The 23,952-nt window shown below is 42.7% G+C and overlaps 1 protein-coding gene across 5 annotated transcripts in view; it reads right to left on the reverse strand.

The window, feature by feature from the left end:
* Positions 1-23,952, reverse strand: part of PDE1C (phosphodiesterase 1C) — a 596,098-nt gene that overhangs the window by 483,600 nt on the left and 88,546 nt on the right. The window contains exon 1 of one of the 5 annotated variants that reach the window (XM_070511518.1): positions 23,151-23,364. The exons of 3 other annotated variants lie outside the window; for them this stretch is intronic. In XM_070511518.1, coding sequence (XP_070367619.1) covers positions 23,151-23,235 — 85 coding nt within the window. In that variant the 5' untranslated portion in view covers positions 23,236-23,364. Of the gene's footprint in view, positions 1-23,150; positions 23,365-23,952 lie in introns of those variants that run through there. One more of the 5 variants, XM_070511524.1, reaches the window with a different exon arrangement.

The raw sequence follows: 23,952 nt of genomic DNA on the forward strand, positions 1-23,952 counted from the left end.
CTTGCCCGATTCCTAAAGCACCTCTACCATGCCCTAGGATTCTACAGAACTGTTTGAAAACCACTGATCAAATTAAATTCCCCAAATTTATAGATGAAGAATTTAAACCCAGACTGGGGAGATGATTGCTCAAAGTCATAAAGTTAAAGGTATGTCTCTAGGACTAAAACCCAGAACTTTGTACCCCACGTTCCAAGGTACTTCCATGAGCATGCTCCACCTTCTAAGAAAAGCTGTTCCCCTTCTATATTAGCATCCTTTCTATGGCTCGCAAAGAAAGCAAGCTGACATATTTCATCAGAAGGGACCTTGAACACCTTGACATATATTTCAAAGTTTAAAACGAAAAAAAAAAAAACAACTTCTAAATAAAGACTTCTCTGCAGGGTGCCCACACCCAGCCTCCATTGACGTCAGTGGGTGCAGCGAGCCAAGCAGGTTCATGCAAGTCCGTGTAGGCACATAATCTGCACAGCCAGTCACACTAGTGGCCTCTCTCTTCATGGCCCATACTTTGTCCCTTCTCAATGAATCTTGCTGAATAAAAAGTAAGAAAGCCAGTGAACTTGAAAACACATTTCAGGGTAAGCGTGTAGCACCAAACAAAGAAATATCAGCAGCAGGAAAACAGCTCAATTTAGCTACAGCCATCTGGTGTAGGAAAATTCTCCAAACCCCCTTTCTGTATCCCAGGCTCTAACTTAAGACTTCCCGACCTGCAAGGTGGCAGGAAGGCTGGGGAAAATGAAACAAAAAAAAGTCACAAGTCTTCCTGCACTGCCCCTGCAAAGAGCTTCTGGAATGGGTTTTGGTGGCAGGAGAGCAATGAAATTAAGTGTAGAGTTCCCTGTGGTTCATTTATACACGCACTCTCAAACCTCATGACCACAGAGAGCCGACAAATCACTGTTCCTGAGTTTAACTGAACGTCTAAGATGAGATATTATTTGCAGTGGGTAAAAACACCCAGCAAATTCATTGACATAATGACATGATACATAACCATGCTCACTTAGTAAGACTCCATAATTGTAGATGACAGCTCACCAAGTCGGCAAACCTTACCCATGAACTACAGGACATCCAGTTTGAGAAAATGCAAACATATTTTCATTTACTTGAGGTGTAAATGGTCATAATGAAAGTAGAAAATTTTATTACAATAACATGACTAATAAAATCAATAGTCACCAGATTTATTGACCATTAACCATGTCCCAAGCTCTGTTCTAAGTACTCTTAGATTATTTACTATACTCATAGATTATTTATCTATTTCATTTTCACTGTAACCCTAAGAAATAGGTACTATTATCAGCCTCATTTTACATCAAAGCAAAGTGAAGCAAAGACAAGAAATAAAGTATTAGAACTGATAAAAACAAGTGTAAACAGGACTTAAACGAGCATGTGTCTTTTCCCATCTAGATAAAATCGTATCTAACCATCACTCAAAAAACAAGGAAGAGAAGAAGTTTAAACATCCCAAACATCATCTTCAGCTCTCTGTTAACACAAATGAGAGGCATTTTAACTCAAGAGCAAGCAGACATTAAATCCTAGAGTTAGGGGTGAAATTGAACTCAGGATCTGGGAAGGATGTTGGGTAACTACACAAAAGGCAGCTATTTTGAGACATGGTGCTGTGTGATGGTTAGGAGTTAGGGCCCCAGAGCCACACAGCCTGGATTCCAACCCTGGCTAGGCCACCTGTAAGCTCTGGGATCTCAGGCAAATCGCTTAACCTTTCTGTGGAAATAATAATAATAATAATTATCTCACAGGCTTGTTGTAAGGATTAAATGAGCTACTACATGTGAAGCTTTAACATAGTACCTGCTCCACAAGCACCACTCAACAGACATCAGTGACTGTTACTATAACTACTAATACCGCCAGTGGAGGAAGAAAAAACCGGGAAATGAGGCTTCGCTTAGCATAGGAAGAACAAAATCCTGGCTCTTATAAAACAGTTGTTCACTATTCTGCTCCTGGACTCATTCTTAAAAAAAAACAACTCTACATTCCACATCACTTAAATCCGCACATAGGCCAAATTTCCCAACAATAAGCAACATATGACACTACTCAGATATGAAGAGTTATTTTTTTAATCCTCTATAAATCTCACTTTTACAAAGTCTTCACAAATTGCCAATAGGCATTTAAAAACTTTTATACAAGTCTTAGAAAATCAAATATGATGCTGCCAGCCCAAAATGGTATAAAGTCACAAGCCCCCAATGCAGATACTCTTCAGTTCTCATTAACAGCAAAGAAGGCATAGAAAAAGATAAAAAAGTCCTAACAAAATTAAAACTGATCACAGTCCCATACCCGAACCTGGGAGCAACTGATGAGCATAGAATAGATGGCACTGGATTAAAACAATAGCTGTGAAGACTTTAGCTCTTGACATAGCCTGGCTTTGATGAATGAAACAGAGACCATGAAACCAAAGAAAGAGAGACTGAGAGAAACAAAGAAAGATGCTTCAAACTTCCCCTTTCATCTTTCAGCCTCAGATTCTGTTCCCTTATCCTCATCCCAACTCCACCCCCTACCTCTTCCAAATCTAAGCAGAAATCACAATTCTAGAAAATACAACATCGATGTGGGTGAGAAGAGACTTGATGGTAGCACAGTACATCCCTCTTAGATAAAGGCAGTATACCACCAGGATGAACCCTGATAGCAATGCATACTGGTAACTGTGTCTTGTTCACATTCAGAGTGTCAGAGAATCAGGCAATGGGAGGAGACAGAAGATGCCACTTCAGTAGAGCAGGACTCATTGGGTAACAGCCTATGGAAATAGGAAGCTGAGCTGGGAATAGTGCACACCAACACACCCCGAGCACAATAAGGCTTTGCCACAGACTATATGGCAAAAAAAATAGAAACATGGGCAGATGTAAATTAAAATACAATTAAACTTGCAAATAAAACAAATACAAGAGAGAAAGGACCTGAACAAAATAAAAATGCAATAGCAAAAGTAACATACATGTGGGAAGTAAAGAATTCAGTTAAAGAATCAAATTAATGGTATACGAAATCTATTTCATGGTCAAAGCAAAGGGAAATCAGAGGGGAAGAAAACAGAAATTAAAGTGATTCTAGTTGTAGAAAATAGAGAATTGAAAGTCAATGTAGGAAAAAAAAAAAAGAAAGTCAATGTAGGGATAAGGGGTGTTCCTGAAAGAGAATTCAGAACAAATGGGAAAGAAGTAATAATCAAAGGTATCATAGAAGAAATCATCCCTAACATGAAGAAAAACTGCATAAGCAGATCAAACGGGCCTTTGGCTTTCTTTAAAAGTCACCTAAAAGATACCCCATCTACCTACATGTTTGCAAAACTATTTAACTACAAAGATCAATTTTAATTTAAAAAACATTATAAGTGAGCCAGCCCCAGTGGCCATGTGGTTAACTTTGGAGTGCTCCACTTTGGTGGCCCAGGTTTAGTTCCCGGGCACAGACCTACACCACTCATCTGTAGCCATGCTGGCAGCAGCTCACATATAAAAAAGAGGAAGATGATTGGCAACAGAGGTTAGCTCACGGCAAATCTTCCTCAGCAAAAAAAAGCAAAATATAAACAAAAAAAAACCATTATAAGCACCCAAGCAGATGAACCAGGTTGCCTGGAAAGTATGAAAAATCAGTCAGGCCTCAGATTTCTCCACTGCTAGACTAAATACAAGGGGACATTAAATCAACGCCTATAGAATTTTGAAGATGAAAAAAGTTACCATCCAGCATTTTATGCCACCCATTTATCTGCCATGTTAGAAAGGGATTTTCAGATACATGAGCTCTTAAGATACACAGGAACTTCTAGAAAGTTTCTTTAATTTGTAATCCAACAATCTGAAGATTAAGACAAGAGTTCCAGAAAGGCACAACAGTGAGTGGAGGTGAGAAATAAAATTTGTTAAAAGAGTAAATAATTAGCTGAAAGTTGGCTATAAAACTGAATTCAAGGACTATGAATGGGCATAAGGGTTCTTTTTGGGGTGATGGAAATGAGCTAAAATTGGATGGTGGTGACAGTGGCACAATTCTGTAAATTTACTAAAAATCATTTAATTGTATACTTAAAGTAGGTTAACTTTATGGTAAATTATACCTCAATAAAACTATTAGTCAGAGTTCTCAAGAGAAATAGAACCAATAGGATATATATTGGTATATATAAGAGATTTATTACAGGAATTGGCTCATACAATTATGGAGGTGAGTTGTTCCATGACCTGCAACAAATTGGACGACGCCCACGAGCTTTAGGTGAGGCTAATCTATAGTCGGTCTACCTATTCCATAAACACCCTCACAGACACACCCAGAAATAATGCTTTACCACCTATCTGGGCACCCCTTAGCCCAGTCAAGTTGACACATAAAATTAACCATCAGTGCTTAAAAAAACAAAATCAAAGACAAAAACGTATCCAAAAAGAAAACTATACAATGCTAAAAATAATAATATCAAAACATCTGGCTTTTTAAACCCAAGGTTATATCAATATAGCCTAAGAAGTAGGCAAGACAAGTAAAAATGTGCTAAATGCCTTATCACCAAAGATGCCATTTCACACTTGATTCTGACAATCCGAAAGAGCTTTTTAAAGAAGCTTTTGAAAAATGAAAGGTAACTACTAATACAACATGTGCCTTCCAAACACCAGAAAAGATAAAAGGTAAAGAAAATACAGTCAATATACCAAAAAACAAAAAAGGAAAGAGAAATGTGGCAGTTTTTTCAGTAGAAAACATTGTTAATATATCAGAAAGAAGAGCAAATATAACAATTATAATGGTAATTATATTAACCTCCCCAACTAAAAAAATTAAAACTATCAAATTGGAGCAAAAACCAAAATATTGTACCTAAAGCAGAGTGAAACAAAAAGGATGAAGGCAAAACAATGAGAAGCCTAATTTCTTGAGCTGATGAAAAATATAAACATTTCGAACCACGAAGAACTTCATTTAAAACGGTGATTTTTTATGTTTATTGCAACAGAAAGATGACCATGACATGTTTTTAAGTAGGAAAAAAATGAAGAGTACACGCTAGCATGTACAGAATGATCCCACGGCAAACTGTGAATGTGTGTGTTTACGTGCACACACAACCAATAGAGTAAGTAAAGGGTGTTCACCAAGATGTCAGAAGTAGATTTAGGGAGAGTTTAACGCTTTGGGAAGTGAGTGGGGAGGTCTGATTAACTGGAGTTTTTAACAATGAGAATATAATATACTCACACACACACACAAAAAGGATATTGTAAATTTTAAGAAAGAAAATGGTAAACACCACCTAGTGGTATGTATGCCACTAAGAATCATTTATATTGAAAAAGAGTAAAATTGACAGCAAACACATAATTTTTATATATCCTACAAAACAAGTAAACAAGTTACAGTGTACCAAAATATATATAAAGCTAAAACTGAAATACAAAGAGAAATTTACAAGAACAAAATATAATAATGAGAAGCCTTTAATAAACAGTCTTCTTCAGGTCAAGCAGCCAAAAGAAATAGAGAAGGATCTGAATAATAGTAATAATATGATTATTAATCTGGATAATTAGTCTGGATTATATAATTAAAACACAATCAATTTAATAAATATACTGAATGACAGACACGAAACTGAAAATACACTCTATTTTTAGGTGCCCATGGAACATTTTTAAAAGGTGATTTAGAAGGAGAGCACCCAGGAGGTTGCTAAGACACGTTCTTAGCTACAACCCTGTCAAAAACCTTAAGGACTTTTTAATGCAAATTGACAGATTTAAAGTTCATCAAGAAGAAAAATGTGCAGGAAAAGCCAAGAACTTTATGAAAAAGATGTATGAGTATAGCCTTATCGTATTGGGTATTAAAATGTTATCATAAAGCTACAATAATTAAACAGCATCACACCCGCACAGGAAAAGACTGACTGATGGAAGAATGGAGTAGAAATTCCAAGAGGAGATGTAAATGTATTGTACATACGTGTGTGGGACACTATCACAAAATTAATATTTTCAATCAGCGCAGGGAAAAATGGGTAAATTTAGAAGGGAAACAAAATTAAATCTTCATCTACCTCATCACAAAATAAATTTTAGATAAACTCAAAGATTTCAACTAAGGATTTTATAAAAATAAAACTATAAAGTACTAGAAAAAAAGTGATGCATATTTTCATAATCTCTTCTATGAAGAAGGTTTTTCTAAACACGAACCATAAATGAAAAAAATGGTTTATTTTAGAATTTAATGTCCAAATATCAAACAAGGTTAAAAGGCGTATTTACAAATGGTAAAAATTATTTGCAGCAAATATCACCAAAGTTTAATAGCCTTAATATATAAAAAGTTTATATAAATTAGAGTACGCCAATAGAAAAACAAATATGTTATTTATAAAAGAAATACAGATGCTCTTTATAGAAGAAATAACACATGAGAAAAAAAGGCTCAACCCCACAAATAAATAAATTAACAGAAGAGTTATACGCCATTTTTTGACCTATCAACTTACAACTTTTTTAAAAGTTGAGATCCAATGTAAGTAAGGGTCAACAGGTAAACGCATATTGCATGTTTTTATGTACAACTTTATGGAATTGTAAACTTGTTCAACATTGGGAGAGGGAGTAAGACTATTTCAAATACTTCAAAAATATTCAGCTCTTTCTACTCAAAAATGTCTAAGAATTTATGCTGAGGCAAAAAGGATTTATAAAGATGTAGAAATGATGATGGTCACTAAGTTGTATTTGTGACAGCAAGAAAGCAGAAAGAACTTAAACATCCAAAAGTAGAGACCAACTAAATGGACCATGGTACCTTAAAAACACTGTCGAAGACTATTGATATGAAATGATATTAATTATACATTGTTAGGTAGGAGAAAAAAGGAAACAACAATACAGTAATAGTCCCATATTTGAAAAAATAATAATGAATACACATATGTGTTAAAATTCAAGCAGAAAAAACATATTTACCAAAATGTTAAGAGCAATTCTCTGTACATGTTGATATCACAAGTAGGATTTTGTGGTTCTCTTTGCCAATCTTTATTTTACAAATTTTTCCACAATCAACATGTACGACTTGCATGATAACTGTCAAAATAATAACAACAGTAGGTGTAATATCATGCTGAAAATCAAGTTTTTCTCCTTTCAGAGATCATTAATATGCTAGTTCTTTTTCTCCTTAGCATAGAAGAAAGCACCACGGACTCTCATTAATGGAAAAAGATGTGGCTTGTCATCACCCTGAGGGACACTTTCAGTGGGATGATTACAGCTGCTATGACAACAAGGGGGAGGATGTGATGTCACATAATGATCCAGTGACTGCGTGTTCCCGTCCCAGTGCAGAGCTCTCACTGCCAGCTGGAAATCCAGCAGAGACCTCATTAAGGGCATCTGTTCAGTAATTACTACAAGTTTCCCCTCATCACGCATCCAACTCTGAAAACAGCCCTACCGCAGAACTCCAACTCCTGATTCACAGAGGGCCTTAATCTCCCACTTCTGTAGAGCTCAGACTGACAGCCACCAAGATCCAGGGTCAAGTGTCAACACCGTCAGTAAATGCAACCTCCATCAACAAGGACAAGGAGGGAAGAAGCGGCCAGAAGACTTTCACTGAAGCAGACAGAAACTAAAGCCTCAAGGCGTTTAACTAAGAGATCTTACATTGCATCTCCCTAGAATGTTGAAATATTGTCACTTCCATTAGAGAAAATCTAATACACCTCTAACGCACAGAAAAGAAGAGCAAATAGCAGTGATTGCACAGCAAGCCAGAGAATCAACTGCAATATTAGAATGCATAACGAATTCTCCTACAATGAATATGAAATCCCGAGACCCTGTTCCCACAGTGCTCTGCACAGAGTAGATGCAAACTGATATAATGGAAAGAGCCAGACAGATCTGCTTTCAAGTCCCAGCCCTATTACTTAATCTCCTGAGCCTCAGTTTCCCCACCTGTAAACTGACAATAATAATGAGTAAAAAGGGTTGTTGAAAATTAAATATAAACCTCTGAGCCTAGTGCCTGGTACACAAAAAAAGTTAGTTCCCCTAAAAAATGTTCATAAACAACTAGATGGATAGGTCAGTGAATGAATTTGTCCCCACCTCAGGTCTTGATCAGCCTCTCTCTCCAGCCACTCCTACTGTTAACCATAACAAGCGCATACTATGCTATTCTTATACACGCCGTTTTCTCTGCCTAGAATTTTCCCAAAATCCCTCCCGCGCCCATCCCACCCTCAACCTTATCCAGTTCAGTGATTCCCAAACAAAGTGGCAGATCAGAGTCACCGAGAGAGATTTGCACACACCTGGGCCCCATCCCATAACTTTAGCATCAGAATCTCCAAATCGTGGGCCCAGAAATCTTTAACAAGCTCTCCATTTGGTCCTTATGAAGCCAGCCCTGCCCCTGCAGTATTTGAAAACTACTGATCTTGCTAATTCCCACTTCCTTAAAACTCAGTTCAAAGACTCAGGTACATTGTTGGTGGGATTGTAAAATGGTGCAGCCACTTTGGAAAAAACACTTTGATAGTTCCTTAAAAGTTAACTTACCATACAACCCAGCAATTCCACTCCTAGGAGTCTACCTAAGAGAATGAAAACCTATGTACACACAAAGATTTGTACGTGAATGTTTATAGCAGCATTATTCATAGCAGCCGAATAACGGAAACAACCCGTGTCCATCAACTGGTGAATAAACAAATGTATATATCAATGTAATGCACACTATTCAAAATAAAACAATGAAGTAATTATACATGGTGACGACTGCATAACTCTGTCAATTGAGTGAAAATTGTGAATTGTACTTTTAAATGGGTGAATTTTATGGTATGTAAATTACACCTCAATAAAACTGAAGGATGGGCACGAAGGAGAGAGGGGAAGAGAAGATGACACAAGATGGGAAAAAACTGAGTCCAAGCCTTTGCTGACTCCCACAGTTAGTGCGACCTTCCTGGCCCTATTACCCTCATCCTTTATAAATCCTTCAAACAACATTTGGCCCAAGGACATTATTTTTTAATATTAGTCTTACCACAAGCTTTCACACTTTTCAAAACTGAGAAAATTGTCTAATGTCTCTTTATTTGCACAAATGTTTGTAAGAGAATGAATGAAGGAATGAGTGGCTGACTGAGCTTTCAGGTGAAATAAACTATAAGAAACATTCTGGTCCTAAGAGCTTAATACTCAGTTTGCCTCCTTCATATAGGGTGACAAACTCTCTCATTGGGATGCTAAGAGGAGATGTTGGACGTCCCGAAAGTGCTTTGAATTTTTACCAAAGGCATGTCCCACAGGTGTACAAAGAGCCCTTCCTGTGACATCTCCCATGCAGAGTCAGGCTCACACATAAACATTTTAGCTTCAGATGCCCTGGATTCAAGTCCTGGTCTCTCCACTTCCCCAGGCAAATATCTTTGTTTCCTCATTAGAAAATGGGGAACTACCTATGTTCACTGCAACATTATTCACAATAGCCAAGACTTGGAAGCAACCTAAGTGCCCACCAAGGGATGAATGGATAAAGAAGATGTGGTATAAATATACAATGGAACACTACTCAGCCATAAAAAAGACAAAATTGTGCCATTTGCAACAACAAGGATGGACCTTGAGGGTATTATGTTAAGTGAAATAAGCCATATGGACAAAGAAAACACCATATTATCTCATTCATACATGGAAGATAAACAAACAAACACACAGATAAGGAGAATAGATGGGTGGTACCAGAGAGGAAGGGGGTGGGGGGAGGGCAAAATGGGTAAAGGGGCATATATGTATGGTGACGAAAGGAAACTAGACTATTGGTGGTGAGCATGATGCAGCCTATACAGAAACCGACATATAATGATGCACACCTGAAATTCACACAATGTTATAAACCAATGTGACCTCAATAAAATAATTAAATAAAAAAAGAAAATGGGGAATTAAATGAGCTAGTACTTTCAAAACCCTTAGAACAGTGCCCAGCAAATAGCAAATGCTTAATTACAGAGAGAGAGGGAACAAGTATACGTGGCGTGTGTGAGTACATGTGTTTGTACATAAAACCTGTGCATGTATAACTGGTGTGACAGCACTGCCCAAAAAGGCCACGCTGTGAATTGCTCAGAGAAGTTTCACCTGGCTCATGGGGTATCGGGATTAGGGAAGCCGAGATGAGCACAGAGGAGGGCCCAGGCACTGTCAGAGAGAGCGAGCTGAGTAACTTTCAATGTCTATACATACAGTTAAGTTTTAAAAAGCAGGTACTAGAACAACATGTATGATCCCATTTAAATGTAAAACTGCAATAGAATATTATGTGAAACTCAGACAAAGAAGAACATGGAAGTAGGTTCACCTAAATATTAACAGAGGTCATCTCTGGACAATGAGGTTTTCTTTCCTGAGTTCCTAAAAGGAATATGAACCATTATCACAGGCAAATAAAATTAATAATCCTATCTTCATTTTGTCAAAAAATGAATTAAGTAATTAGGAAAATGAAGAGAGCCTCCAACCCCCACGGACCACCTGCCTCTCTGGCAGCCTGAATGTTTGTCTGATTTGTTCCAAAGAGAGAATGAACACTCAGAAGCACGCAGGAAGACCCAGAAACAGAGCAACGATGCCGCACACACAGTAGTGGCTGGTTATCACACAACAGCAAGACCAATCAACAAACACTCCCAGACTGATTCATCACAGTAGAGCCAGGGTGTGCTTTTGTGAACACCAATCTGATTGTGTCACTTCTGCTCAAAACCATTAGTTGCCTTCCACTGCTCTTGGGGAGAGGATCAAAACCCTGCAGCTGGCCTCCGAGAACCTCTGCCCACCTCTCCAGCCTCTTCTTGATCCATGTTCCTCCTCTACCCACCCTCCAGCCACAGGACCTCTACACAGGCTGTCTGCTCCACCTGGATGCTCCCCCACCACCTCCTTCATCAGGGAAGCCGACTCCAATCTCCCAGACTAGGTGTCATCCCGCTGCCGGGCACTCCTACAGCACCCTGGTCATTCTGTCAGAGGACAAAGCACAGTTATGCCACTAATGTCTATGGGCCCCACCGGGCTAGTCAGGTTTACTCACATGGTATTCCTAGTGCCTAACACAATAGCTGTCATCTGGTGGGCACTCCATAAACAAAAGGCAAAGTGAATAATTACAATCCATGGGCAGGCAGGGACACAGCTAAGTATGAGTCTTGAGAAAAGCAAAGACCAGATCATGGAAGGCCTGTGAGACCTACTTGGGAATGTGGGCTTGATCCTGCAAGCAATGGGAAGCTTCTAGACAGTCTGGGCAACAGGATCAATTGTGTGTTCCAAAAGAACATTCTAGCTGCCGTGTTGAGAGGAGTTTGGAAGGGAGGTAAGTTGAGAGGTAGAGAGACCACCTGGAAATATTGCAATAGACTCGGTGAGAGAAGAGGGGGCTCTGAACTAAGGTAGGGGAGATGGAGGAAAAGTTGAATAGAAAGAGTTTAGAGAAGAAACTCCACAGGACTTGATGACTAATTAGATGAGGTAGAGGTGGAGACAGAGGAAAGAGAATCTGAGAAGGTTCCCAGATTTTTGCCTCAGCTACCTGAGCTTTCCAAAATGTAGAAACCAGATTCGAGTTCTAAAATAAGTCACTTTTTCTCCACCTGGAAAATGGAGCTGCTCATAGTTCTCCTGCAGGGTTATTGACAGAATCAAGTGAGTTGGTGTTTGGAAAGTGCTCCACAAATGATAAAACTTTATTATCATTATCAACAACATGATATGGGGCAACAGCTTACATAATAGCCTCCTTGAAATAGTCACTAAGACCAGGCTCACAGTCTTGCACAACTGGCCCAAATTCTGCATCTTTAAAACTTTTTTCACTGTCTTAGACAGTTGACCTCATGAATGACCCAGATGAAAAAGGAAGCATAGAGATCTTGTTGGCAAGTTGGGATTCCCTGGGGCCCAGCATATGGTTGGGATGTGGTTCTGCTCAGTGTCCTGCTGGCTCCCTGTTTCACAGATGCTGGATTCCCTTTCAATACTTACTGACTTGACAAAATTTGAAAATCCAAAGTAACTTCCAACAGTTAAAGAAAGGTGAGTCATTAGACCCAATGAGCCTTTCTCGGGAATTGTAAACTAATGACTTTAAAATAGAAATCCATCCACTTTCCCACTCGCTACCTAAATCCTGTTGTGTTCATTTGGGCTCCCTGTGCCCAAGAGTCAGACAAAAACAATGCCAGCTTTCTCCTGAGGCCTCTCAGACAGATGAGGCTTCCAAAGGGCTGGAGGGTTCCCAGACTTTGTGATTAGAGGGTGAACCTCTAAGCCAGCCAAAATACCTTCAGGTTTGGCATGAACTAAGGAAGGAGAAAAGGGAAGGGGAAGGAACTAAGAGTTACAAGCACCTGGATGGTCTCATTACTGGGCCAGCACTTTATAATTGTCGTAATTGTATATAGATATTATTACTCTTACTTTATTTACAAGATTCAGAAAGGTAAAGAGAGTGATCCGAGATCTCATAAATGGCTAGCATCAGAGCTCAGCAACTCAACTTCTGGTTTGTCCAAAAGTAAAGAAGGAATACTCTTTCCACCTCATACACCACAAAACTTCTTCGAGATGGTGTCCAATAGTCAAGATGTCTGATGAACACAACGTATGATTCAGCAAGTCTAACATAGCATTCCAACCCAAAAAGTAAAAATAAAAGAACAGGAAAGAGCACTGGATCTGAACTCTGAAGACCTGCATTGAAACCCTCACTCATCGGTAACGGCCCCACCTGTAACCCCACTTGTAGAAGCTCAACTGCACCATCTGCAAAAAGCCCTTTCTCTAACACTAAACAAACACTGATAGTCACTAGTGACGCAAGTCCAGGATAGCTGATTCTTCTCTTCTTTTCTTCTCCAAGCCCATGGAATCAAACCTGAGCCACAATATGCCATTATCAAGAAGAGAGAAAGAACAGCTGTCTGGAGAAGCAGAGAGAAAAGGCAGGAGTCAGCAAATCAACGTGATTTCCTCTCAGAGAAACAAACTTGGGCAGCAGCACACATGGACTAATATTCATGGAGACAGACTTCAGTGGTTTGGACCGCTGTCCAGCAGATGCTGTCCTCTGACGAGTAGAAACCAACTTCCAGCAACTCTGCCTCCAAGCCCTTGCAGGGCCCCTTGGGGAAGGCCTGGTTCTCCAGCCAAGCTCATGCCACACTCCAGAGCCTGCCTGCCAAACAGCACAGGAAGTGCCAACCAGCTCTCCCCAGAGCAGCTGGCACCAATTACCCAGACCCAGCTGGAAGCACTCGGCTGGGGTGAGGCAGCCATGCCAGATCCCGGGCCTGGTCAGAAATCCTAAGGACAGCTTTGCAGCAGTGCCAGCACTTGACATGAGTGGCTGGTCGGGGGCTGTGGAAGGAAGCCAGGGGGGAGGCTGGTGAGCACCATCTAGGGAAGCAGCTGCGGGTCTGGGAGACTTGCCCTGATTTCAGAGCCTCTCCATCATCACAGCCAACAGCTACCAATTATGGGGCACCTAGAGTGTGCTGGGTTCTTACCATTCCTCATCCTACTGAATTCTCCCAAGAACACGACAAAGAAGGAAGTGTTATCCCATTTACAAATGAGGGACTTGGGGCTCAAAGAGATTAACAATCTTTTCCACAGTCATAGGGACAGGAAGGGCCAGAAGTGGGTCTAGAGCCCAGGTCTTCTGCATCACCTTCCTTTCCACCTAGCATCCTGGCCTAGGAGAGCTAACCATCTAAAAAGGGACTGGCAGCCAGGGACTCACTTCACAAAGCCATCCTAAATGATGATTAACTGGTTGAGAAGATGAGAACATTTGGAGATCCACCATGGATTCATCAAGACTAGCGTACATCATCAGGACACCAACGCCCAAGGACACAGAAGTGAATGCCTTTTGGAAGGACATGCCAATTTTGAACAATGGAATGCAGAAGACCAAGGTCATCCTTACAGCTTTTCAAGGAACAAGATATATGTGTGGTTGATCAAGACGAATTCAGAGTTGGTTATTATTATTATTTTCACATTAATAATAACAATATTATGGAATTTTATTATTATTATATATAACAATATTATGAAAATAATATTATGACAAACATTTATATAGAATTTACTATGTACCAGGTGCTATTCAGAGCGCCTGATATACCTTAACTCATTTACTCCTCCAACACTCTAGCAGACAGGTAATATAATTATCTCCATTTTACAGATGAGCACATTGAGATACAGAGAGGTTACACAAGTTGTCTAAGATCACACAGCTAATAAACTGTGAACCAAAATTCAAACTAAGGTAGTCCAGCTCCACAATCCACGCTCTTAACCCTATACATACTGTCTCTCAAATCCAGCTAGCATTTATTAAGCAGGACCCATGTAGGTGCTTCCATAACTATTATCTATTATCACATTTATTCTTCATAACAAACAAATCTAGTAACATGAATTGAAGCCATAAAGGCTTCATGTCACATCAGAATGGAATTAACCCTGCAGGCAAGCAGGAACGCTTGGAAATCTCCACCCATTCCCCTATTTCCCACTGGGATCTGATATCATAAACATGAAATGGCTGGAAGGCCAGGGAGCTACACATTAACTTGCCTTGGGTTCCTTCCTTGAGTCTCGCTCAGTAATCATCAAACTTCTCACTGTGAGTAAGAATTACTGTACAAAGTTGTATACACAAAGTCTAGTCTACTTCAAGAATAATCTCGAACTCGCTAGTCCTACATCCAATTTGCCTCCACTTTGCTCTGAACTCTGCAAAGCATCGCTCACCAAAGATCCCAGGTGAGCCTCACTCAGCCACTCCCCTGCACCTTCCCTCTCTGGGAAAGCTATGAGGCCTTCAGGGCTCAAAATCCACCTCCTTCGGGAGTGGCAGACACCAAAGAGATTTCCTTACCCAACCAGTTCATTTGCAGATAGAGAAACTGAGGCCCATGTTAAGCGACTTGCCCAGTCAATAGCATTAAATAGCAAGTTAGTAAGAAGTGAACCCCATCCCTCAACTTTGAGTCTAGTATGTGTTTTCCACTACACTGTGCACTTTCCCCTCTGTGGTTCTCTCGTCTTTCCAGAGGGCCTATTCAGCAAATGTTTGTTAACTTCCAACAACAATAGTGTTATAGACTGAAGGTGCCCCCCCCCCAAAATTCATATGTTGAAAGCTAATCCCCAATGTGATGGTAATAGGAGGCAGGGCCTTAGGGAGGTGAATAGGTCATGAGGGTGGAGCCCCTATAAAAGGGATTAGTGCCACTATAGAAGAGACCCCAGAGAGATCTCTATTTCCTTCCACCTTGTGAGAGAAAGAGAAGACAGCCATTCTATGAACCAGGAAGCAAGCCTTCACCAGACACTGAATCTACTGGTGACTTGATCTTGATCAGCCTCCAGAACTGGGAGAACTAAATTCCTGCTGTTTATAAGCCACCCAGGCTATGGTATTTTTGTTACAGCAGCCCTAACAGACTAAGACAGATAGCTAACAATTTTGAATGCCTAGTACATGCATTATCCTAGAAGCTTGAGCCACATTCTAACTTTCAAGGGCCCTAGACACTTTTGCCTTTGTGGGCCCCTTCCTCCACAAAAAATAATTTTTAAAAATTTTAAATATATTCTAGGATTGCATTGGTTTGAAGAATATTAATATTATAAATTGAGACATTTTATTCAACCTAAAAGTCCATTTTTTATTCTGATTTTAAAAGAAATTAAAATCATGTCCTGGGATCCTAAAAATCTTGTGGGCCCTGGGCACTATGCCTACCGCACCCAGTGGATCAGTCAGCCCTGCTAGGAGCCCTACCTGCATTATCTCGTTTAATTTCCCAACCCAGTAGGGTAGATACTGTTTATTATGTCCATTTTACAGCTTAGGACACTGAACTTTAGCCATGTAATGCCACCTCTCCCAGATTACAACAAAAGGAAGACAGGATTCAGAATTTGAACCCCAAGTGTCTAACTCCAGAGCTTGTATATTCTGGACTCTACTAGTCCAATTTAACCATCGTGGTCTCCCTTTCCTTCTGTGTCCCAGGCCAGATCCCCAAGCCAGACTCAGAAGGTCATTCCTGCAATGCTATTCTCCCCCCTGCCCTCAATGTCCCCATGACCCCAGGTGTACTCTACCCAGGGCTCCACCCAGGTCTGCGGAGGCTGGGTAGACATGCCAGGTGCACTGTGTGGCCTTGGGAGGCTGATCAGCCCAGCTGAGGGCAGGAGGGGGCCCAGTGCACACTTTGCTCTTGTTCCTGTCTGGTGACAGCTGTACAGGGCTTCCTGGTGGCCATTCCCACACCAGTACAGGTGAATACTGACCCATCTCTGAGCCCGCTTCAGAGTGCACCCACAAACCCTCAGGATCACAACACTGACCCTCACTCACTCCCGCCAGAGCCGACTCTAGTCACAGTATGATCTCAGGTGAAGGAAAGTGATACTGAGCAAAGACACAGGTGTGACAGCCAGGCACTGTGCATGGCACTTCACTCCCCTGGCCATGGTTCACCCACAAGGAAAGTGTTACTAGTCCCATTTCTTATGAGAAGGAAATTGAGGCTCAGAGAAGCTACCCAACTGGCCTGGCTAGCACGGTAAGTCATTGTGTGACTCCAAAGCCCAGGGTTTCCCTCTACAAATGCGACCTCTTAGCTGACATGCATCCTAAAACCAAACCGTGCACTCCAATTACTGGCTGAGAATCAGCTGCATGGGGAGAGCTCCTTTCCTCAAGCTAAAGACTGGCGTCTCTCTGCTGAAGCAGAATGCTGTGAAGAAGGGTGTGCAAGTTTTAACTGGTATTGTCTTCCCTGATAAGAAGCGTTTTAACGGCATTTTAGAGTTAACAAAGCAATCCTTTGATGCATAACTTCACTTGATCCTCACCACAGCTCTGTAACTAAGGATCACACCCTCCATTTAACATATGAGGAAACTGAGGCTCAAAGAGTGATTTGCCCAAGATGCAGAATGGGGGCAGGGCGGAGGGAGGAGGAGACGAGTGCCAGAGCAGAGACCTCAAGCCCTGGTTTGCACCACCCCTCGTTCCACACCCCACTTCACCTCACTCCACTTCAGTCTTCCCAGAGATGTGAGGAGCAGGAGAGAATTAGGTCAATGGGAGAGGTGGCTGTAGAGTATTTTGCCTTGGATCCTTATTCAGTTCTTCGCTCCCCACCATCGCCTCCAACCAAGCATACAATGCCCAGAGGCCTCCTCCTAGTCAGACAAGCAGGCAGACAGAAGACAGACAAGACACTCGGCCGAGAGAACCCCGAGACCCAGTCTGGGCTGAGAAAGTCCTCAGTCATATGCACCAAGGGAAGCCAGAGGCCACTAGGCCTGGGCTGGAGAGGGGGCCACACCCCCAGCGCATGAAGCCAAGTCCCCCTGGCCTCAGCCACCCATGCCCACTCCAGAACTCCTGTGAGAGGAGCATCTGCCAGCAGACTTCCTGCAGTCAGCGTGGGTTCCCAGCTCCCAGCAGTCCAAGGGTGGGACATAAAATCCTCACTCCCAGTCTCCTGGGCCTCCAATTGCTATCTAGGGTGCCCCTGTTTTTCCTCCTCTGAGTCAACCCCATGGAGAGAAACACAGGGGCAAGGGAGCCAGCGGTAGTTGCTACAGGAAACACATCCCTCTGTTAGCAATACTTCTTCACTACAGGCCTTGAATTTTCCACACCACCACCAGGTTCATTTTTGAAGAAAGCAGCTTCTTTGCCATACAGCCCACCAACTTCACACCCTCCCCGCCTCTGGTTTCACCCATTTCCTCCTGACACCCTGGAGGTCATCACTGAGGGAAGAAGGGGAAATGAGGGCCCTCCCTGAGCCTGGCTTTCTCTTGTGTAAGGTGAGTGGTAAGGAGTACCAGAAGAGTTGGAGTGAGGCCCTCTCAGGTCAAAAAAGAAAGCGCTTTTGTTTTTTGGAGACATACTTCACCTTTGGGGGGGTGGACGTGTGTTTGTATTTCAGGCAGCCTCATGGACAAAGTAGGAATCTGTGAATCCACTTACTACAAACCCAAATAGATATCCAAATTGCAGAAGACAAGGAAAGTTCTGGAAAACAATGATCCTGCAACTCTCCCCACAACCATTCATTTCATATTCAAATACTAGCTAGCAAGTACCTCACCAGAGTCAAATTACACTTGAACTTCTACATATGGCCTTCAATTAATGCTAATCAGTATAATCATTTGCTACAATCATAAATTCAATGGTTTCCTAGGGATAGACCTCTCAAATCACAAAGGCTCAAGGACAGCCAACGCTTTCTGGATGTGGCACATGTTCAACCTCATAGTCTTGTCTCTAAGACCTCCTGACCACATACCTGATTTCATGATCTGAGAAAATTATACGAAGAGGACACAAAACCATTTGCCAGGGGAGGTGGGGGAGCATGGGAGTGAACAGGCAGCCCCCGTGGGAGGCAGATTAACAAACCTTGTTCCTTCCACCTTATCCTCCTACAAGCAGCCCCAGCTCCCCTGTGACAACAGTCCCCTCCTTCTGGTGTAGACCCAGCCTGCGCTGACTCAGCCGACCTGACAAACTCTTCATTGAGAGGATGGCTGGTCCCAAAGCTCAGGCAGAAACAAGGTCCACTGTGGGAGGAAGCGGAGTGTGGGGCAAACACTGGGCTGAGGAGTCAGGGCAGACGTGGTCTGAACCCAACTCGGCCACTTCCTAGTTTGTGACTTCTGGCAAATTACTTCTCAGAGTCTTAGAAGTTTCTTCTCTTAAAATGAGGGTCATAACAGATACCTTTCAGAGTTGCTGTGAAAGGTGATCGAATGAGCTGAGTGAAGAACCCAGCTCAGTGCCCGCTCCACACCCCACAGCTACACAGGACCGTTCGCAGTGCAGCTTTGACTGTCAGAGTCCCCGCAGGCAGGGCATTCCCAAGCCCCAGGCTTCCATGTCTGAGGGAACTCTCATGGGTTTCTCCACAGGGGTGTGATTGGTGTTTAGGACAATTCCTCACTGTGCAGGACTGTCCCTCACGCTGCAGAACAGTGAACTCCTCTGGCCTCTGCTCACTGTCTGCAGAGCCTGTCCCCAGAACCCCAGCACGCGACTACCAAAAGTACACTGCACATGTCTAAACACCGCCTGGGGAGTGGCCCCCCTCATGGAGAACCATAGCTGAAGTTTGCTCCCTACCAGTCTAAACCAGAAGCAGATGCCTCCCCTTAGCCCAGAAATGACCACTCAGCAGAGAGAAGTTTTGTCAGGGGCCCTCTAAGGAAACTTTATTCTTGACGTTGCCACAGGGGTGGGTCACAGCTCCCCTCCTGCAGAACCCCCAATACTCCTATTGTCCTCACAGGTCTCCCCCAGTAAGAATTTTTTGAGTCACCAATACCATAATATAACTTTCTTTAGTCAAGTCCTTTGACCCGGAAATTTTGCAAAATTAACAGACTAGAAAAGGAGGTAATTCCTAATGACAGAATGTCAGACACCTGAGCAAAAGAGAGATCTGGGGGCCACCAGGATCTCCTCAGGACTCCTCTCTCCCGTGGTAAGAGGGAGACTGTGCACCTACTCCACCCTGCTGAAGCCATGTGACAAGCTGGCAACCATGGGTGTAAGCGACAAGGTGTCTACATTCACAAAGCAAGTCCTAAGTGCCACACGCTGATGTTGCAGGAATGTGAGTCCTCATGCTCGGAGGAGATATTTCTAACGTACATGACAGACAGCTCTTGCAAATTACACATATATGCACACACACACACATATGTCTACATACACAGAGACATATATGTGTGCATATAATGTATATTATTGATAGACATTAATTATATAATTATGTGATTAATATATAGTAATTATATAATATAAAGTATATTATAGTTAATATATAGTAATTATAATTACATATTATGTATAATTAATATATTGATTGAATGTATAATTAACATGTATTACATACATTAAGTACTTGCAAATTAAAAATAAATGATGAAATCCTCGGAGGAAAAACACACAAAGAACATAAAAAGGCAATTTTACAAAACAAGTGAAACATGTGGAATTGAGATATCACCTTCCACCTCTCAAAGCAGCACCTTTTTTTTTTTAATTATAGTGTCCAGTACTCGTGAGAATGTGTGAGCACCCTTATACACTGCTGGTGGGCATGAAAGTTGGTATTTCCAGGTAGTTGAGCAATATGTCTTGAAATCCCTAAAAATATGCATACTTTTGGACCAAGCAATTATACTTCTAGAAATTTATCCTCAAAAGTATTCATGGATGTACCCAAAGATTTAGTCTTTTCTCATTGTTTATTATGGTGAAAATTAAAAGCAACCTAAATAGCCAGCAAATAGGAGACTGATTAAAGACTTTATATATAGCATGAAACAAATAAGATATTAAAGTAAACTAATAAGATATTAAATAAAAGACTATCAAACATTATGATTGCATTTTTGTTGAAAAAATTTTGTATATACAAAAATGTACTGAAAGTATATACAAGAAATATTAATAATACTTAGCATTGGGTGACAAAATTACAAGTGATATTCTTCTTTCTTTTTTGTTATCTGTGTTTTATAAAATGTCTATAAGGGCTGAAAAATGTCGCTAATGGAACTTACTAGTTTCTTCTTTGTAAAATGGTATGAACATATCACATCACCCCAAAAATACAGATTCCTCGGATAGCAGGTTTTAAGTCTGATTTATCTCCATAAACTCCCCATAATATTAGCTTAGGCCTTGAATAATTACAACAATTACCATTTATTGAATGCTTGCCATTGTGCCAAATTGTGTCTTTTAATACAGTAAAATTCAATAAGTATTCCTTGAAGGAGAGAGGGCAGGAGGAGGCTAGATGGAAAAGAGTGAAGGAATAAATGCCCAGAGATCTGAAATAAGCTGGCAGCTCCCTTACCAGGAAGTGATCAGCTCACTCCTGAGGTCCCTTCTGAGCAGCAGACCATGCCAATATGCCAGACCATTTCTTCTAGGGAGGATAGGAGCAAAAGGAGGCAAGGGGTTGGGAGGGGCAAGATCACACTGTGAACCCGGGTTGTAGAAGCCACATTTCTTTTGGAAGATAAGATTTCACAGGAACTACCAAGTAAAACATAAAAATCCCTTGTGGAAGTTCTCTTACCAGATTCAAGAAAACTAAAATTAACATGACAACGGCCTTTCAATGAATCACTTTTGACCTTGGCAACCTTTAATTCATTTCTACAAAAACTCCCAACAAGAAGCCACCATCACCATTAGAGGGTGAAAGATAAATTAAACACACTCATCCTTAAGGAATTTGTCATGCAAGGAGGACAACCAAGAGGTGCCAAAATAAGTGATTCAAGGCAGGATGTGAGCTCTCCCAGAGGACTATGAGGCTAAGGGGAGTGCAGGGGGCGAAATTCCTTTTGAAGGGGAAGGAGAGCAAAGGATAGACAAGATCTCTCAATGCAGAATTGGAGGAATGGCACTCCTGGCCGAGGGAACTGCCCAAGCAAAGTCTCTGAGGGGTGGGATTTGGAGAAGGGCAAGCAATGATGAATGTGTGGAAGAAACAGGTTTGAAGTAACAGTGGAGGCAGGAAAGGCAAACTCAAGCCAGAATGGAGAGCCCTGGGAAGCAGGCTAAGGAGTTTAGACAATTCTGGAAGTAACGTGTTCAATCCATGCCCCAGAAATCTTGGGCCACTTCATTAGAAGGAGCACAAGTGGCCCAGAGATGAGCTCCTCTCCGTCGGTCTCTTCTGGTCCCTAGCAATTTCCTGCTATACCTCCAAGCAGGTGCAGCCCACCACAAAGCAAGTTAATATACCCCACATTTTCAAAGGCTTTGGGGTGAAGTCTAGGCTTAAAGGCATAGTGACCTGAGCACACTCAGAAGTAGAAATGCTAGAGCAGCTCCTCAGCACCGGGCTCTGCCCCGCTGTTCTCCAAACTCTAACATTCAAGAGAGGAAGCCTCCCCAGCTTTGCCCTCACTCCTGGGAAGATGAGGAGGTAACCCCTGGACCAGTTGCTTCAAAACAGTGCACAGCACAGGACCAGGAGTAAAAGCATCAAGAAGTGATCTCTTCACATTCAGCCTCCAGAGGGGCAGCCGTGTGGTCCTGCTCCCTCTCAGAGTGGGGAAGACAGCTCCAGCCCCCAAGCTGGTACCCATTTCAGTAAAGAGTTTGGGAAGGCAGGAAAACAGGGAGCCATTGGGAATCCAGAGGACAGCTTTTTCTCAAATATTTCAGTAACATGGTACATCCCTCCCTCCCTGAATTCTGCCTCTCTCGCTCTCTGTCTCTCTCTCTCCTCACCCTCCCCTTCTCATCTCTTTCTCTCTTTCCATGTGTTCCTTTCTCCTTGTTTCAACTTTTGTAGAAGCTTCATTCAGTCTCTCTCTGAATCTATCTCTGTCCATCTCTCTCAGCTTCTGCATCTCTCTTATTTCCCTCACTGTCTCCACTTCTCTGTCATTCTGTCTCTCTATTAGTCTCTGTCTTGGCGTCTCTGTCTGTGTATTTCTGACCTTGTGTCTAGGTGTTTCCATTAATGTCTCCGTGTCTAGATGTCTCTGTCATTCTGTTTCTCTGTGTGACTGTCTTAGCGTCTATCACGTCCACGTCTGCTGTCGCTTTCTGACTTCCCTCTCTACATATTTCTGTCTCCAACTCTCCATCTCTCTGCCTTCATCCCAGTCTCTATCGGTCCTCTTCTGGCTTGCGTTACTAAAATCTCAGCAAAGAAATCGAGTAGTTCAGAAAGGTGAGATCCTGAAAACCAGCTTCAGCGGGATGCCGGATTAGAGCGGCGGGAGGGGCGTCGCGGGGACAGCCCCGGGCGCGGCGACCTGGCCACGCACGCGACTTCCCAGCCCTGTCGCCTCTCCCCGGGGCCGCGTGGTGAGCGCCTCGCGGCCCAGCCCGACCCCTGACCACCCCCGGCCCCCTCGCTTAGAAAGGACCCTCGCCGCCACCGGAAAGGGTGTTTGCCCAAGCCAGGAGTCGGTCAGAGGGTGGAAAGTTCTCACCGATGGTGAAGCTGTAGCCATCGATGCTGAAAGTGGCGCTCCGGCATTTTTTGAAGCCCTCTTTCCTGTTGCTGGCGTCCGTCATGGCTCAGCCGGTGGCGTCCCGGGGTCCCCCGCGGCGGAGCGCGCAGCCCTGCGCCCCCGCCCCGCGCTCAGCCGCGTCCCCTCCCCCGCCGCGCCGCGCGCTGTTCCCGCAGACCCGCCGCGCGCTCTGAGCGGAGCGCGCCGGCTGCAGGCGCGGGGACCGCAAAGCCACCTAATGCTCTAGGCACACGGCGGAGTCAGCGAGCATCGCAACTGCCCCATCTCCAATGCCAAGTTCCAGATACGGCCAGAGGAGCGCTAAGAACGGGAGGCGACGCGCACCCGTGCGTGTTATGGGGGCTGGTGACTGGGTGCCGAAATCCCTGTATTTTCCAATCTGCTCTCTGGGAGCCGCTGAAGCCAGCGCGCTACAGGCACGTCTGTTTTCTATCTCAGCTTCGCCTTCCCCTCTCTGGAGGCTGGTGGGGTTTGGGGACCCAAGGGAATGGCTAAGATTTGGCGTCGTGCTTCTTCTAGATGTTTTCTCTGGCAGGCAGGAGAGCTCCCAAAAAGCACATCAACAGATGGGAAAGCAAACCTCTAAGCCGGTCAGATGCTGCCAAAGTTTACTCCAAACAAGGAAGTCAGGAAAATCGCCACGCCCACTTCCTCCCTGCAGCTGTCCCCTTAACCAGCCTGGAGCCCCGATAAGATTACTGTACTCTCAGCAGACCCGGCCAGAAGATAATTATCAAGGTAACCCATATTTGTGGCCGAG

This window comes from Equus asinus, chromosome 1 (genome assembly GCF_041296235.1).
Source record: "Equus asinus isolate D_3611 breed Donkey chromosome 1, EquAss-T2T_v2, whole genome shotgun sequence".
Taxonomy (NCBI): Eukaryota; Metazoa; Chordata; class Mammalia; order Perissodactyla; family Equidae; genus Equus; species Equus asinus.